The following is an 18,056-nucleotide window of genomic DNA, read 5'->3' on the forward strand; positions in this document are numbered from 1 at the left end:
GAAAAAACACAATATTTAAGAAAGAGGGTTTATGAAGCGTCTTAGAGTATGCTTGTCCAACTGCCTCCACCCAGCTGAGCCTGCCTGATTGCTATGTAGGTCATCAGAGGTCTTTCTTTAAGTCACCCCAACTCCTGAAGTCAGGCATGTGGTGACTGGAAAAAAGGTATTGTGAGTTGTTGCATTACTCAGCTCCTCACAGGCACCACCATTCCCTTTCCAAAAATGTTTCCAAGAACATTATGTCATATAACATAGCACTATTCTGGAGCATTCTGAGGAACAGACCACTGGTTTTACCTAAGGGTGGTTTTTGCAGGTATCATGCCATCACATGGGTTATAGTGCCATCTAGCATCAAAGGCAAGAGTGTACTGAAGTCAAGACCTGGGGCATTCATGCCCCTCCCACTCCAGTTCATTCACGACAAGTCCGAAGTGAGATATCTGAGAAGGTGCAATGGCTAACAAGCCTACCAGCAAGGAAAATACAGATTCTGGCCAAGTAGGACAGAACCACATTCATTCCTAACAGATCTAGAAAAGTCTTGACTCAGTTGCACAAACTAAAACAACACAACTTTCAACAGTAACAATTTGAAAGATAGTACCAAACACCCAGGCATCCTCCAACAGGGAGGGCTGTGATGGCATGATACCTGGGAAAACCACCCTTCAGGTGTGACCAATGGTCTATTTTCCCCAGGTAGCATGCCATCATGTGGGATGTACCAAAGCAGCCCCAACAGGGAGGGACCACCCACCGCTTACTTATGAGAAAGGACCTGTTGCAGAACATGCCTCCCAAAAGAGGCATCGACAGAGGCGTAGCAGTCTATCTTATAATGCTTGATAAAGGAATCTGGAGTAGACCATACAGCCACTCTGCAAATATCTGCAAGAGGTGTGTTGGTTGAGAAAGCAGCGGTAGTGGCTGCTGACCTAGTCGAGTGCACCGTTATCTTACTAGGCACTGGGAGCTTAAGCGACTCCTAATCCAGAGCAATGCAGGCACGCAACCAACAAGACAAAGTGGATTTAGAAATATTTTTTCCCAGAGTCCATGGCTGAAAGGATACAAACAATGAATCTGTTAGTCTTATGTCCTGGGTTTGAGACAGGTAGGTCTTGTGGGCCCTCTGGACATCCAGCGAGTGCCTGGACTTCTCCAGTGGATGGACAGGCTTCGGGCAGAATGAAGGAAGAACAATGTCCTGGTTGCAGTGGAAAGCTGAACTGACTTTGGGACAAAAGGATGGATCTGGATGCAACACCACTGAGTCCTTATGGAAGATGCAGAGATGGCGGACTGATGACAATGCTCCCAACTCTGAAACTCTTCTCACCAAGGTGACCACCACTAGGAACAGGACCTTGAAGGACAACAGTCGCAATGGCACTGACCTAAGGGGCTCAAAGGGAGGGCGCTGCAGGGCTTGCAGGACCTTTGGTAAACTCCAGGAAGGAAAATGGTGACACATGGCCGGCAAAAGTAGAGCAGCTCCCTTCAATAAGAGTTTGATGAGCGAGTGTGAGCCCATGGGCATGCCAGGAGATGAAACGGAGAGAATAGACAATATGGTGGAGGCGAGATGATGCAAGGTGTTTGCTTTTAGTCCCATCTTCAGACGTCTATACAGAAACTGCAACACGTGTTGTACAGTGGCTTGAGAGGGTTGGAAGTCATGGGACGCACACCATTGGAAAAGGCAAACCAAGTACTCTGGTAGATGAGACTTGTCAACGGCCTTCTAGATGCCAGAATTGTATCAACAACCTCCTGTGATAGACCTGCACAAATCAACTGCCTCCGTTCAAATGCTAAGCTGTCAGACTCAGCCAGTCGGGATCCGAGTGCCAGATCGGTCCCTGTGACAGAGGATCTGGCTGCAGTCTCCAAGGGTCTGTTACTGATAGAGAGAGCAGGTCTGAGAACCACGGCCAGCGAGGCCAGTATGGGGCTATCAGGACCAGTTGGGCCCTTTCGATTCTGAGCTTTCTCAGTGTCCTGCCTAGTAGAGGTATCGGGGGAAAGGTGTACAGAAGACCGTCCAGCCAGGGTGTCAGCAGTGCATCTACAGATTCCACGGTCATGTCCAGATACCTCAAGAAGTACTGGGGCAGCTGGCAGTTGTGACTTGAAGCGAAGAGATCCACTGAGAGGTTAATGAACCAACACTGAAGAAGGTCGAACACCGCCAGGTGTAGTTGCCACTCTTCCGGAATCACTTGTTGTCTGCTGAGCCAGTCGGCCGTCACATTCAAAATTCCGCTAAGATGTTCTGCCCTCAGAGACCTCAGAGAAATTTCGGCCCAGTTGAAGATCTGGGTCGCTTCCGCCTGGAGAGTTTGTGACCTGGTTCCCCCTTGCCTGTTCAAATGCGATTTTACGCAGGTGTTGTCTGTCTGGATTAATGCATGTTCCAAAAGGAAGATAGGTTGAAAGTGTCGAAGGGTCAGATGGACAGCTCTTAGTTCCAGCCAGTTGATGCTCTGACTCTCCTCCGACCTGGACCAGACACCCTGGACAAAGCAGGAATTACAGTGGGCCCCCCAGCTGGTCAGGCTGGCATCTGTGGTTATTACAGTCTTGTCAGGTTCTCGGAACGGAGTTCCCTTGCTGAGGTTTTGAGTTGTTGCCCACTGTGATGCGTCCTTCCCTGGCTCTCCCTGTCAGGTTCCTACCTGCTCGTGGTTACTGCCTGTCTCTAGGCACCACCAGGGACTCCACCAGTCCGGACTGCACTCTCTTATGGTTTACCTATCCGCTCTAGCACAGATCTCAACAGATCCCCCTGCTAGGCAACCACCAGTAACGTCCCAATACTAGTATTCCCAGAGACTCTGAATACTGGTATTGTTATTCTCTTCACCGCTGCCACCATTTGTTACAGTTCCCCTTCAGCCTTGGTCATTACCTTACCCTCCCTTCTGGTCTGTGAAACCCCAGCCAAGGATCAGGCCTTTGGTAAACCAAATTAAGTATTTATTACAGATAACAAAGCTAACAAGATTAACAAGATTTCTTCTTAAGGCACATAAGCATATGGTTTTACTCAATACTAATCCGAACTCCACCTCCCTCTCCTTCTCCACGCTCTCCTGGCAAACAACTCTCTCAAACCCCACCAAGCAATCCACTCTTTCTCTTCTCCCCCCCCGATTCCACTCTCACTCTTCCTTTTATACATTCAGCCATTTTAAACACTCAGCCAATCATCTCGCATTCTACTGCCCATTCACTCCCCCTCCTCTTTCACTCCACTTACCATGTATCTTCTAAAACAACAACACTTACCATATATACATTAATATAGGAACATCACACCCACCATCGGACGGAAGAATGCAGTGAAGAATCCAGGTGGATTTCCTGATGGTTGGAATTGGCAATGTCCAGCTGGAAAGGCAATAAGGCCCACTGGAGAGGTCGAGTATGATGCTGAGCCCATGGTACAATGTGAATGGTGGAGACGAACATCTCCAGAGCCTTTACTAGAAGCATCAAATCCACCCTTGAGTGATGTGTCAGGAGCAGTGCCATATCTCTAATGGTTGCAATGCACTCTGGTGAAAGGAAGACCGTGGCCCGCACTATGTCCAATATCGCTCCCAGATGCTGCAGACACTGAGCTGGCTCTAGCTGACACTTGTCGATGTTGACCAGCCAACCGTGGGTGCCCAAAACCTTGAGGGTGTGGTGAACCTGATTGCGGGCCTGGTCCCTCGAATCCACTCGAATCAGCAGATCGTCCTAATAGGGGTAGATATGGACCCCCTGGAGACAGAGGTAAGTCACCAGGGTGAGTAACACTTTGGTGAATACTCTTGGGGCCGCCGAAAGTCTGAATGGCATTGCTCGGTATTGAAAGTGATGCTGGCCAAAGGTGAACCTCAGGAACCTACTGTGGGCGGGACAGACTGGGATGTGGAGGTAAGCCTCCTTTAGGTTGAAGGAGGCCAGAAAGTCCCCCTCCCGCAGAGTTTCTATAATGGACGTGAGGGACTCCATTTTGAACTGTCGATACTTCACAAAGGTGTTGACAAACTTGAGGTCTAAGACCACCCCCCACAACAGATCTCTCTTGGGAACCGCAAACAAGACAGAGTAACCCCTCCCCCATTTCTCTGCTGATGGTACTGGTTCTACTGCAGCTATGTTGAGGAGATGTCCTATTGCTTCCTGCATGACCCTCCGCCTTTCTCGAGATCTGGGAATGAGAGAGGGAAGGATCTGTCCGGGGGGGGGTTAACCAAAACGCTATTTGAGTGAGAGAAAAGATCTCTGACCCAACAGACCTCTGTTAAACTTAGACAGTGGTTTGCATAAAGAAGCAACCTGCTTCCAACAGGGATGGCATCAGTATTGCCTGCACTGATGAGCTCCCCTTCCATATGATGAAGACAAAGGGCTTTGTCGTTCCTGGTGCTGAACTTTGCCCTGGAACCACTGTTTGTGCCAGGTTCCCCTGGAGGAATGAAAGTCAGTAAAGTGAGAATTGTGGCCCCAGCCCCCAGGCTGCAGTCCTTGAAAGGGCTGGAAAAGAGGGCTAGAAAGAGCAGTATGAAGCAAACCTTCTGACCGGCCTATGATCGTCTTTCTTGGATGTGGCCAACACTGGCTTTCAATTGCCTTTAGGGTCTACCAAGACCGCCTTGAGGGCTTCTTTGCCGAACAGCAATGACCCCAAATATGGGGCCATAGACAAGTTGACCTTGGCCATAGTATCCGTGTCTCAGTGTCAGAGCCAGAGTGTACTCTGAGCCATTACTTCTGCAGCTAGGGCCCATGCTCCCAGCTGAGTAGCATCTAAGGTGGCCACAGCCTTGTGTAACTTCACCAGGCTCTTTCTGAGTTTGACCGGATTCGGATTAGGTTCATCTAAAAGTTCGTCCAGCCACATCATAGAGGGCCTTGAGAAAATGGAGGCTGCAGCAGAGGACCGAATGGAGTAAATGGTAGCCTCGTGGTTCTTATGCACAGGAAAGTCTAGCTGCTGAGGGATCCTTAAGCTGGGAGTCCCTTCTTTCGGGAGGAGCAACCTGGATACCAAACTAGAAATTGGCTGATCTACCCCTGGAAAGTTGAGGCGATTCATGAACTCTGGAGCCAAGGCGTAATATCTGTTGGCCATGGTGGAGAAATGGCGTACCTGTAGCGGGCGAGCCCATTCCTCCTTGGCCAGCTTGTCGATGGGATCTGGCACAGGAAAGAAGTGATCTACCGATCTGGGAGATTTGAGAACCTTGGCCCCCTTCACAGGAGGGGTGATAGATTCGGTTTGCAAAGATTGGAGACCTAAAGTGTCCAGAACTCTATGAAAGAGTGGAAGATAGTAAGCCAAATCAAAAAGATGATAAGACGAGTCCTCCTCCAGTTCAGAGTCACTGCTCCACTCATCTCCTTCGGTCTGAAGAGAAGACGAAGGATCCTCCAACCCCATCATCCCACCTCCAATTCTGCCTCTGGAGACATCGAAGAGATTTAGTGAAGGTGGCGTAGCTTCATCATTACAGCCGTGTTGCCCCATAGCGCTAAGAGTGCAGCTGTGCACCCTGCTGAGCCAATGGATTAGCCTGTGACAGTGACTGTGCTTGAGAGAAGAAGGCCAGTATATCCTGCAACTGTGAGAGAAATTCTGGAGTCAACTGTAACCCCAGCAGAGGGGCAAGAGTGGCTATCTGAGGATCCAAGGGCACTGGCTGCACCTGTTGAGGCAGAGGCGGTTGCACTTGGTGAGGCAGAGGTGCAAGAGTCTCATCAGACTGGCGAGACATGTGAGCTCTAGCCGCTGACACAGATTGAGATGGACAATCCAAAGTTGGCTGGCTACGACACCCTTCAAACTCGTCCTCTGATGACCCAGTGGGTGAATGAAAGAGGGCTGTTCATCTCTCTTGGCCAGCTTCCTCTGAGGCTGGGACTGACACATATCGTGCTCGCTTGGTAACGCTGTGGCTAGACAAGTGTTTGGTTTTAGCAACAGCCTTGGAGTGGAGTCTGGATTGCTTGTGCTTTCTAGACTTGTGGTGCGATGGGGACTTGCACTGCTGTTTTGCCCCTGTCACTTGGGCTGCCTCTGGCTGGTGATCTGCCATAATATACATGCACAAAGGTAGGGGGTGCGGTATCTGTCACCAACACATGCACTAAGAGGGGTGTGTGGTATGGATAGGGGCACCAGTACACGCCCATGGGTGAGGGGAGCAGTACAACTCCAAGTGTACTACTGGCAACCAAGTACGATGAAGACAAAGCTCAGGTACACGCACACAGTGGGAGGGGGTGAGGTAATGCTTCTGTGCACTTATATATCTAGTCGCCTCTGCGCCTCCAGTTTTTTTTAAAAACATTAGAGAAATCTATCCTATTGATATAAGGAGGGGGAGGCTAAAGAGATCAAAACAAAAAGGGCGGGAAAACAAAAGGCAAACAAAATGGAGGATGATGAAAGGGCAGGAAAAGTAAAAAAACAAAATGGCAGCCACCTAGATTGCCAATACAATGCCCCACAAGGGAGCACAATGGTGGCCATCATTGAGTTAAAGATAGCTGCCGGGGGGAGGGGGAGCAGCAAAGATGACTACTCCCGCAGCTGCCGCCAGGAGCAAGAGGAAGACAGCTGCTGCCACGAGCTCAAGAGAGAGAGCCACCTCTAAGCATGCCTCAGTATCTGGCGCAGATAGTCAGCACTACGTGCTCCTAACGGCCGCAGTAGCGAGCCGTGGGGAGAAGGAGCCACTGCAGCGCACCCAGCAGGAAGAGAGCAGAAGCGGCGCCGTGTAAGCGGGATGCAAGTCGGAGCCACTGCTGTGAGCTTCCGACTCGCTGCTTCAGCTACCTGTGGAAGGGGGGCTGCTGCCGCTAAGGCAGAGGCGGCAGTAGCAGCCTCCGATGTCCCCAAAAACAAGGAGGGCCAGGCAAGGTAACAGCTCCCGCTCTAGAGAGGGACAGAAGCCACTGGGGAAAAGAAGCTGCCACCACGAGCTTCAGGCAGGCACAGCAACAACCTCGGCTGTCCCCCCAAAAACAGAAGAGGGACAGGTAGGCAGAAATGGGGGAAGCAAAGCAACCACCCCGAAGCAACCCAAACTACCTTAAAAAACTCAAGAAGGTGAGGGGAACAACCAAACCCCCAAGACCCCAAAATAGCTGGTGAAAGAGGAGGGGGGGAAGACTAGGAATAAAAACAACCTTCAACCCCCCACACTCTCTCTCACACAAACTTTCATACAAAAATCTCACTACACTACAGTACACGTAGATATAACTCCCTCGGACGAAGGTAAGAATGAACTGGAGTGGGAGGGGCATGGATGCCCCAGGTCTTGACTTCAGTACATTCTTGCCTTTGGACGCTAGATGGCACTATAACCCACGTGATCGCATGGGGGGAAAGGAACAGCAGACAGTGCCAAGAGTTTCATAGCAGCCCGCAGTAGCAAAACAAAACAAAACAGCCAATTAAGAAGTTGCCACTGTTGAATGGTAGCACTGCACCATCACAAAAAAAATAATCTGGAATTTGTTATGCCTCTACCAATCACTAAAATGTCCCCAATCCACTGCCTGTGAATTGGGGGGGGGCATTTTGCTTACCCTTAGAAATGACTCAGTGATGCAGCCGCTACATGCCCACTAAGGAAGGGATATAGAGCATTTGTTTTGCATGCTGAAGTCCAAAATTCAATCCCAGGCATCTCCAGGTAGGTCTGGGAGACTCCTATGTGAAATCCTGGAGACTGCCAGTCAATGAAGACAATACTGAGTTAGATGGTCTGACTAAGCATAAGGCAGCTTCCTATGCACCTATTATACAATCACTATTCTACAGATAGTGTAGAATAGCATTATTGCATTATGAATCCTCAGCAGAGAATGTCTGACTGACAATCCATTCTAAAGTTCTTTTCATATATCAGTTCATGTTGAATATCTTTGTTATTCAAGATGAATGCCATCTTGCCAAAGACTGGACAGGACATAATCGGATCTTCAATTTTCCAAATAGTTTTGTTGAATACTCACTGAATAAGGAGCCACCATCATGGAGGTCATAGATGAATTCTGTTTGATTATCCTAACATAAGAATAAGTATGATTAAATATATATAGATGGTTTAACTGCTGCTAACATTCTTTAATATATTAAAAGTATTACTTCAATATGCATAATTAAGACACAAGTGTACAACTCCTTTTTAAGGAATGTATAATAAATGGTTTCCCATAACATTCATATAAATTGTTATTACATTCAGTTTGCTTCCTTGATTTCCACTATTATTTAAAAATAAGTAGAGGAGACATTTGAGGGTGGGGGAAATTCAAATATGTTATGTTCTAATTAGTCTCTTTGGAAGATCTGCTGGATTCTGAATAATGATGGATGTCAACAGATTGCTCATTTCATAAATAAAGGATAAGTGTTATAACTGTTCTGTCATAAAGTACCATGTGTTGGCTGAGCTGGTCTGTCTTTATGCTTTCCTTTTTCCTCCTCCAGAATCCACTTTAACAGGTCACCATCCATGTTGGTCTGCCTACTACCCAGAAAAGGCAGGATCATATGGTACAAATGTGAAGGTATGGTCTGGCTCCAGAAGCTCTACCCCAGTTCCTTTCCTCCCTCACCCAGGATCAGACCTATTACCTCTTTAGCATTATTTCTGCTCAGCATTTAGCTGTTCTTTTCTCACCATTACTCTCTTATCTCTGTAGCCTTTTGTCCTATTTTTCCCTCTTTTTTTTTAACCTTTTCACTGACTGTCCCTATCTGGTGCTGTCTCATTCTCCACTCGAGAGATGGCATTGGCAGGAAAACGTCACACAAAACCAGAGGAAAAGAAATGTAGACATGTTTGTATGATTGATAGCTCAGGGAGTCCTGGACAGCTCCAAGCCCACATGATTTCTTGTTTCATAAATAAAATAAATAGCTGGTATAGCACAGTGGGGAGGAGAGCCTGGCTGGGAGTCCAGAGTCTGTGAGTTCAGATCCCCGCTCGTGTCTCCTGGGTGTCAAGGGCCAGCTAAAGATCACCCCCACAGTGAGTGGCTCAGGGGTTACGTGCCCTGCCACCTGAGCAGCTGTGGACAAGCTGCATAGTCCCAAGGAGCCCAGTTGCCCCCCAGCTGGCAGTTGCGGACAAGGGAGGGGCTGGCTTGTGCCAGCTGGGGAGGACTAGCTTCAGAGGGAGGCAATGGTAAATCCCCTCTGAATACCGCTTACCATGAAATCCCTATGCATAGGGTCGCCATAAGTCGGGATCGACTTGAAGACAGTCCATTTCATTTTTTTTCAAATAAAAGAAAGGCAGGAAATGGACCGGGTAAGTCACTCACAGCAGAGCCACCTACTTCCTTGACTCTCAACATTTCCTGCCTTCAGATGCTAGGTGGTGATTATAACCCACCTGATGGACTATCATCCAGGGAGAATAACTAGACAAATGTCTAAACAGAGACATAGCTGAAGCATGGAAATAAGGCTTGGTAGAATAGTTGTCTAGCTCTCCACAATTTCTGAAGTGTAACATGACTTTTGACTCCTTTGGACAACCTACTTTTTAGGCAATTATCCTGATTTGTGCTAATGCACGGCTTACATGGAGGTTAGATTATATCTCGTCTTTACTGAGTATTCATACTGATTTGTTTGTGGGGTGATAATACAACAATGAACATTTATCTTGATTTGCTTGCAAGGTGTTTATATCTCTTCCTGTTAATCTATTCCACAATTTACAGGGCATTTTCCTTTCACTTTCCTATTCACAAAAATCTGTTTCTTTTTAAAAGTGGATTTGTTGCACTAGGATAACGGAACACTTCACTTTAATTGTGCAAACCTGTATTTTCCAATTATGTGCTTGATTCCCTCCCATAAATTACTGACAGTCTTGAGGCGCCCATTAAAACAAATACAGCCAACAAGGTAATTATGAATGAGGATTTCCATGTCACTGTACCTTTGTTTGCTCTATAGTATCAGCTGAAACAAAAGAAGCATCTTGTTGAAAAGTCACAGTTGCTTTCTTCCTTTCTTTCTCCTTGATCTGTTTCTTGACACGCCTCCTCTGCCTATTAGCATTATAACCATATTATAACCATGCCTATTAGCATTTAATCATATCCTAATTAAAACAATATATCTCTGTCATAAGGAAGTGGAAATTTACTGTTGTGGCACTGGCACATTGGAATTCCCTCCCCTTAAATATTAGACAGGCACCATCTCTGTTATCTTTTTCGGCACCTACTGAAGACCTTCCTCTTTCAACAAGCCTTTTAAATGGAGACCTTACCCGAGTCTGCATCTGTGTTGAAAATGTTTTTTAAGTTGCTTTTAAAACTTTTTTTAAAATATGTTTTTAAGATGTTTTGTTTTAATATTTATTTATTTATTTATTGTATTTGTATACCGTCCCATAGCCGAAGCTCTCTGGGCAGTTTACAGCAACTAAAAACACCAAAAACAGATATACAAATTTAAAACTCATCTTTTAAAAACAAATTAAAACACAATTAAAATTTTTTAAAACAATTTAATGTTTTTAAAGATGTTTTGTTTTAATGTATTTTAAAGTATTTTGTTTTTAAGATGTTTTAGAGTGCTTTTAATGTTTTTGTTTTCCACCCTGGGTTCCCTCTGGAAGGAAGGGCAGGATATAATAATAATAATAATAATGCAAGTAGCAGAGTCTATCATTTGAGCAAGCGAGGGATGCCATCAGTGTTGAGGGGGCACTCAGCAAGTGCTATCTGGTAAGCCTCTTTTTATGTCCATGTGCCCTGTGACAATGGGCTTACCTGGAAACAGCAGCAGGCAGCTGCTGTTTTATTTTATTACTTTAATAATTTCAATACCACTTAATATCACAGTTTCCAAGTGGTTATTAGGATTCTGGACAGATATAAAAGGGATAAAGATAGGGATACTGACAGATACAAAAGTATCCTGGAGAGCATTGTTCCAGAACATTGCAGAAAACTGTTGAATGTTGGTTTCCCAGATCCAATTGACTGGTGAAGGTGGCCCACAGCATGTGTCAGTGCTGGTGGGCCCTGCTGGGGTGCTATTGACTGGACAAGGGTGCTAGGCCACTGTAATAGGTGTTGTGGGGAGGGAGACTATATATGAGAATATGACAGTGGGGAGAGCACTACTCCACTGAAGATCAGAACAAAGTTATTTTTGTGTCTCAAGAGGTGTTTCGAAAGCAAGATGAAACTGGACAGACGAAGACACTGGACCACACTCAAATTACAATGAAACTAGACCACAAGGCCATGTCTGTCTCTCCCCATGTTATTTGGCACAGCAAATTGTGTACAGGGAGATTTCAAGTCTTAGCAGCAAGGTTAGTATGAACAGCTCCTCTTCAGATCCATTAGGGATAAGAGACAAATGAAAAGAAACAGAGAATGTGTAGGGCTAACAACCCCATCTTAAAAACAGGGGAAACAACAAAAGAGAAGACTGACGCTCAGCTTGGTGGGCTGAAGGGAACAAGGTAAAATCATCCACAGACAGCAAACCAGAGTTGGCAAAGCATCCCAGTTCAGACCAGAGTTAGACTGTTATCTTCAAATTTGGCCTCCTATTTGGAAGATGAAAACACTGCTGCTTCTGGACTGCTGCAACTAGTAGAAATAAACTGTATTTACTTTGCAACTTATCAGCCCATAGTTACAGCCCTTTTCTTGCTATATTAAGTACACTGAAACTGATGTTATAAAATTTAGATTGGTCGGTATACTCAGTACAATTTGTTCTTACCTTTTTTTATTATTCATATCTTGTCTTGTTTCAAGTGGTTTAATGTTAGTTTTTAATAACTGAATCTGTTCAGGATGGTCTTGAATCCCAATGAGCGGGATTTTGGCAACTTGGCGGCTGTGCTCAAATGCAACGAGATTTTGAAGTGGGATGAGTTTCGGTATTTGAAACTATTTAGGGGAAAAAAAGAATATGACAATTATGTGACGAATGTCTCCCTTCCAAATTGGATGGTGACTGGAAAAATAGAAGAGGTCAGACTCTGGCATTATTTAAAGATATTCAAATTCCACTAATGTAAATGGAAACAGAAAACAGTATTTTGTGGACAGTCAAGCACAGGAAGGAGTAATATTTATAAATGCATACTTAGATCTCATATATGCCTTTTAAACAGGGATGGGGGACCTGTGGCCCTCTAGTAGTTGCTGGACTCCAGCTCCCAGCAGCCCTAGCTAACATGGCTAATGGTCACGGTTGATGGGAGTTGTAGTCAAGCAACATCTGGAGGGCCACAGGTTCCTCATCCCTGTTTAATGGAAAAGTTAAATGCTTTCATTAAAATATTGTGCATACTTATAAAATCCATTACCTTGGTGAGTGGAGGTAAATTAGTGTAAAGCAGTGGTATTCCTGTCTGCCAAAAAGGGTCTATGGAATCATTGTTCTTTCCCATAAGTTCAACAGGTATTATAGACGATGGGTGTTTGGACTGTGAGCAGGGCTTCAGATACAGCAGGGGAATTTGAGAAAAATTTTCATACATTTTTTGCAAGGGAATCTCATTATCAACCAGTGGTTTCTCTGCCTTTAGATGTACATGAAGGTGTTGTGAAGGTTCCATGTTTTCCTTTTTTTCATATTCATCCAGATGACGATGGCTGGAAGAAACCTTATTTAGAGTTTGTGACCAATGGTTCACCTGCTCTTGTGCTTGCCTTATAACTTTATGATCATAGTTGTTCAAATTTAGGTGTTCTGTTTCCCCATTTTTGTGCTCTGGTATCTGCATACCTTGAGGATTCTTCATCAGAGAAGGATGTGCACCCCAGGCTTCTCTTTGTTGTGGGAATGGTCCAATGAAAACTTTGGAGGGTTTCATGTGGCAAATATTGAGTGGCTGGAACTGATAGTCAGGTTTAAGTTTAAGCAAAGGAAGCCCATTTGCATTACTTGAGGATTTTGCCACTGGAATAAGCTTAGGTTTCTTCTCAGCATTTAGGGAAGCAGACAACAGAGGTAATGGTCTGGCTGGAACATGATGAAGCAAGTTTTGAAATGGTGGAATCAGCCTTGTTTCAGTGGACTGGCTCTCTGGTAAGCTTGAAAAATCATCGATGTGCAGAGGATTCTAAATGAGAAAAAAATCATACTGTCACAAGTATATTAACCAAAGTTGACTTAATGTAGTAGATGAAAACTGTGATGTTCCACTGTATATATGTTTATTATTGCTGTGTTTATGATAGTGAGTGATGGTGGGGGGAGTGAGTGATGGTGGGGGGAGTGAGTGAGAATGTTGGTGAGTGTTGTATGTGAAAGACTGGGTGATGGCTGTTCATATTTGAGTGCTTGGCAGCTTGTCAGATACGGATTTGATTCTGTAGGGTTTAAGAGTAGCAGGATTTGATGGGGATTTAGAGTGTAAGGCTTAGTAATAGTGAGACTAGGTATTTTAGTTATTTAGATACAGTAGGATTAACAGCTTCTTATAATATTATATTCATTTACTGTAATAATAAATGTTTGTTTTTTCTTCATCTCATGCCTGAGACTAGATTACTTTACCAAGTGAGTGTAAAGTCACATACCAGTGGGATTCACACATACATCCTCAAGGATCTAAGGTGTATTTGGGCCTAAGATAAAGGTCCTGGTGGCTGTGACACTGGTGATGTTTAGTAGGTGTAGCCTGTTTTTGGGGGGGAGGGGGAGGCTTGGAAAATCAGGGGATTACTCTTTAAAAAGAACAGAGATGCCACAAAAACTTTGAATGCACTGCATGAATTATATTTTAAAAATGCAATTCTACTTACTAGAATATTTCCATCATGGCTTTGATCATCTAAGCTGATTTCTTCCTGAGGACTGGTGTTTTTCTTATTAACATTAGAACTGTTTTCTAGAATTGGCATCTGTTTTACTGGAAAGTCATCTGCAGGAAGTTGGGGGGGAGGCCTATCAACATTGATCCCTCCATTTGAAGCCTGGCTTCTTCCCAGCTGAAAGGACTGTGACCGCTGCATCTGCTGTGATATATTTGGCAGGTTGGCAAATGATGATCCCACTACTTGCATGAGACTCATAAAGTTTATTTGCTGCAACTAGAACATAAACAGAAATCAAGACTTTTTGTGTTTTGTTTTTCAAAAATACAGGTAATCGTATTTGTGCAATTATCCTGTTAGACAGTAACAAAAATATTATCCATCTTCACTGATCATAATATTCTTATTCTAAAGCACTGATTCATCACAGTATAAAGTTATTCCTATACTATATAGGAATGTGAGATAATACAAAAATTCCTCTATTTAAATATCAGCAGCTGAATAATACCAAATATTCTGCTGGTTATCCTCAGATTTCATGAGCACAGTTTTGTCCTGCACAATTATTTCAAGTACTTTACTGCAGATGTAGAATTTCCACCAATATATGAATAGGTTCAAATGAAAGAGTGCATTTTCTTGCTCAAAGAATTGTATGAAGTCACACACCACTGTTTCACTGTTCAAAAGCTCCTCCTTCACGTGTATACTTAAAGTGTGGAATGTAAGTGAAATTGTACCCAGCAGCCCCACCTCTAAGTGGGCTGCTTTCAGCTCTATTCCAACTGGCATACACTCAGCAGAGCATTGAAAAGGAGTTCCTGTGTGCATACAGTTGAAAGCACAAAGGCTCTCTGTGCAGACAGGAACCCTGATTGCATAGGATTAATGCTAAATGCACAGAGCTCAGACTGATGTTGAAAGCAAGGCCAGCAAACAAAGCTCCACTTCCCCCTCCATGCATTAGATACATGTGTGGAGAGGGTAGTGTTTGAACACCCCATCTGTGTCTGCTTCAAAAGCTGCCTTATGTAAATCACTGTGAGGAACAGGAAAATGAATGAATAAATATGTGACCCATCAAGGAACTACTTCTACTACAAGTGGTTCAGACATCCACAGGAGTTCTAGTGATTTTAGTGAACTATTCTAGCAGGAACTGGAGCTCTTGTACTTGTATTTTTCATAATGAGGCATTTTCACCTGAACCAGTTTAAACATTTCATCTTGGAGCATTTGCCTAACAGCATCTGAAGTGTTCAGTGGTTGTTCTGTCACTCTGGCATCAACCTCTTCTTTCTTTGGAGCAACAGGATTACTTGAAAGAACACTCGACACAACAGTGAAAGAAGGCTGATCATCTGAGCCACCGTGCTCTATGCTGCAGAAACAGAGGGGAAACAGACTAGTGACAAACTGAGAACTTGTAAAATTCCTAGATTCTGACTGCTTCTCCTAAATAAACTTAACATGATATAGGGTCTGTCCCCAATCTTTCTGTTGCTGAGACAGTAACTTTTTGGCCATTGGAAAATCACTTATAGGAACATCTAGACTTGGCCAAGTGTTTTGCTTTGTCTGACAGCTTGCAACATGCAATTACATAGCAGACTATTATTGTTTTGGTAATTTTTCTCATTAACAATATTCAGAATTTGTTTATATACATACAACACATTTGTTGTACCATGCTGTCTTTTATATGCTCCAAATGTCTTAACATTTTTGTTTAAAGTTTATTACCTACAAGATTGTCTGCTACTTTAATTCAACCTCTGTAAAAAAGACAGAAAAGTAGGCTGTACATAAGGTACTTGATCCTTAATACTGAAAAGACATGAGATGTTGATTGAGAAGTGACACAAGGAAATGGAATTCAATGTGCAGCTTAGTACTAGTAGTACAGTACTTCCTAGAACACCTAACAGTTCCTTAAACACCTACCAATCTAAAATCAAATGGCTAGTTCTTGCTTAGAACGTGTGACCTAATAGAACCACTCAGGATGGTTCATATGAAATGTTTGGTTGTGTAAAATTACTATTATGTATCAATAGAGCTTAAGCTGTAGAAGGCATGAAAGCCTCCTCTGCCTTAAATACTACACTGACAGTGAAAAACAGGTTCCCAGGCCAAACCAATTGTTCAGCTATCGGTGCATGCAGTACCAAAAAACAGGATGCAAAACTCAGGAGGTTTCCAACATATCACTGTTAATTATAACTTTGACTTATCATGTGAAATGGCCAGAAGTGTTATAGATTAATGTGACAAATGACTCTATGGAAAGCATATCCATTGTATTAAGAAGAGCTACTTAAGTCTCTTTTACCTAGTAGTTTCTGCCTTCATTTCAGGGAAGAATGTACAAGGAATATTACTGGGAGTTGTCTCACATTTTGTACTGTAAATGCAGAGAGAAAGATACATCAGGATTTATTTTATCATATTAAGTATCTTGATTTGAATGCGGATTAATTATTTTTTAAAGAATTAAATCTAAAATTACAAGACATATTACTTACAATATAAAAGAATTACAGTGCGATTTAATTCAATAAATAAACAGTGTCACCTTGTTCACAACTTTTCACTGTTTATACCCGGTCTCCATAGCGCTTAGAAACTAACTCTAACAGAAGAGTTTAACTTATTCACATAAAAATTAGGCTGCAATGCTAAACACACACAGATCCCAGAAACAGTGACATTTAAATAAGTAAAAGCAAGAAAAATACAGGAGAAAGTATCATAATTAAGATGAAATGCACATTTCTAAAGGGAAGATCAATATACTATTTTCCCAAAGAAGAAGAAAATCCTTATAGACAGTAGTAAAATCAAGTTTCCTATCATTTAATAGTTGAGAACTGAAACAAGTCTTAAGTGGGATGAAGTAAAAAAAAAAAGGGGAAGTTATTGTGCTATGGATTTTCATGTTGGGGAGAGGTCTGCTTTTATCCAGGAAATAAAAAAGTATCAAATCAGCAGACAGAGAATGCTAATTTAGAACTGAACCCTAAAACACAAAAATAAATCCCAAGAACAAAACAATTAAAACAAAGACTTTCATCCTGTAAAGTTATTATGCTTCTTTATACCTTTGATCTTACTTAAAACACAAAGGGCCAATTCAGAGTATGTTTGCTAGCCCCATATATTAATGTGGGAATAGAATTTCTGCATTATATTACATGATCATAAAACCCTACAGACTTTGTTGTAGGGTTTGTTCCACTTGTGCAAGGAGTTCTGCTTGTGCAACAGAACATTCCCCCTCTCCTCTCCCTAATTCCAGAGCAGATGGGAGTGCATATGGAGGGGAAGTTCTGTTTTGCAAGTGGAAGTTATTGCACAAATGGAATGACTTCTGGATACAACCCACAGGTCTTAATCCCTTAGCCAGTCTCTGGATTTTTTCCCCTTGAGAAATCAACCACCTACGTACACACAGGTTTTTTTTAATGATTCCATAATGCAGATATTCTGTCCACTCATGAATGACACTGGCAGAGGTGGGGACAGCAACCACATTTGAACACCCCTCCATGTGATACCTTAGAGACCTTTCAGATATCATCCAAACCAGTCCAAAGAATATCACTATAATCACAATAATCTGTCACAATAATCTGAGGCAAAGCAGTAAGACTGACTGGTATAAACTGGTCTTATACTGGTCAGATTATTTGTCTATCTAAGTACTATCTACTCTGATTGGCAGCAACTTTTTAGGGTATCAGACTAAGGTCTTTCCCATCTCTTGATCTTTTTATACCTGGAAATGCCAGGGAATTAACCTGGAGCCTTTTTCTGCATGCACAGCATATGCTCTGTGATTGAGCCATGGTTCCTCCAGTAAATTCTGCATACACATGTGGACCACGAAGAAATAATGGATTTAAAGCCATACTCTACTGGGTTGATGTACAGGTGCATAATTAAAAATGATTCAAGAAACAAAAAAGAAGAAACATTCTCTAGCACCAAAAATTGTTTTTGCATGTGGGTAAGACTTTAAAGGATTAGAGGACTATATCTGCTATTGTACTCTAGCTGGGTTAATGACAATTGCATAGGCTCTTCCTGCAGATCTTGCTAGCCTGAATGCAACCCTCATCCCTACACTTGTAAGAACATAAGAAGAGCCTGCTGGATCAGGCCAGTGGCCCATCTAGTCCAGCATCCCGTTCTCACAGTGGCCAACCAGGTGCCTGGGGGAA

General features: G+C 43.4%; 1 protein-coding gene across 1 annotated transcript in view; it reads right to left on the reverse strand.

Annotated features, from left to right (window-relative positions):
• CPLANE1 (ciliogenesis and planar polarity effector complex subunit 1) overlaps positions 1–18,056 on the reverse strand; it is a 132,938-nt gene that overhangs the window by 63,717 nt on the left and 51,165 nt on the right. Inside the window, exons 16-22 of the mRNA XM_061608417.1 lie at positions 16,166–16,237; positions 15,037–15,214; positions 13,819–14,106; positions 12,375–13,133; positions 11,783–11,952; positions 9,972–10,083; positions 8,029–8,080 (exon numbers count right to left, since the gene is read on the reverse strand). Of these exons, the coding sequence (XP_061464401.1) occupies positions 8,029–8,080; positions 9,972–10,083; positions 11,783–11,952; positions 12,375–13,133; positions 13,819–14,106; positions 15,037–15,214; positions 16,166–16,237 (1,631 nt within the window). The remainder of the gene's footprint in view (positions 1–8,028; positions 8,081–9,971; positions 10,084–11,782; positions 11,953–12,374; positions 13,134–13,818; positions 14,107–15,036; positions 15,215–16,165; positions 16,238–18,056) is intronic.

This window comes from Rhineura floridana, chromosome 1, assembly GCF_030035675.1.
Source record: "Rhineura floridana isolate rRhiFlo1 chromosome 1, rRhiFlo1.hap2, whole genome shotgun sequence".
In the NCBI taxonomy this organism is placed as follows: Eukaryota; Metazoa; Chordata; class Lepidosauria; order Squamata; family Rhineuridae; genus Rhineura; species Rhineura floridana.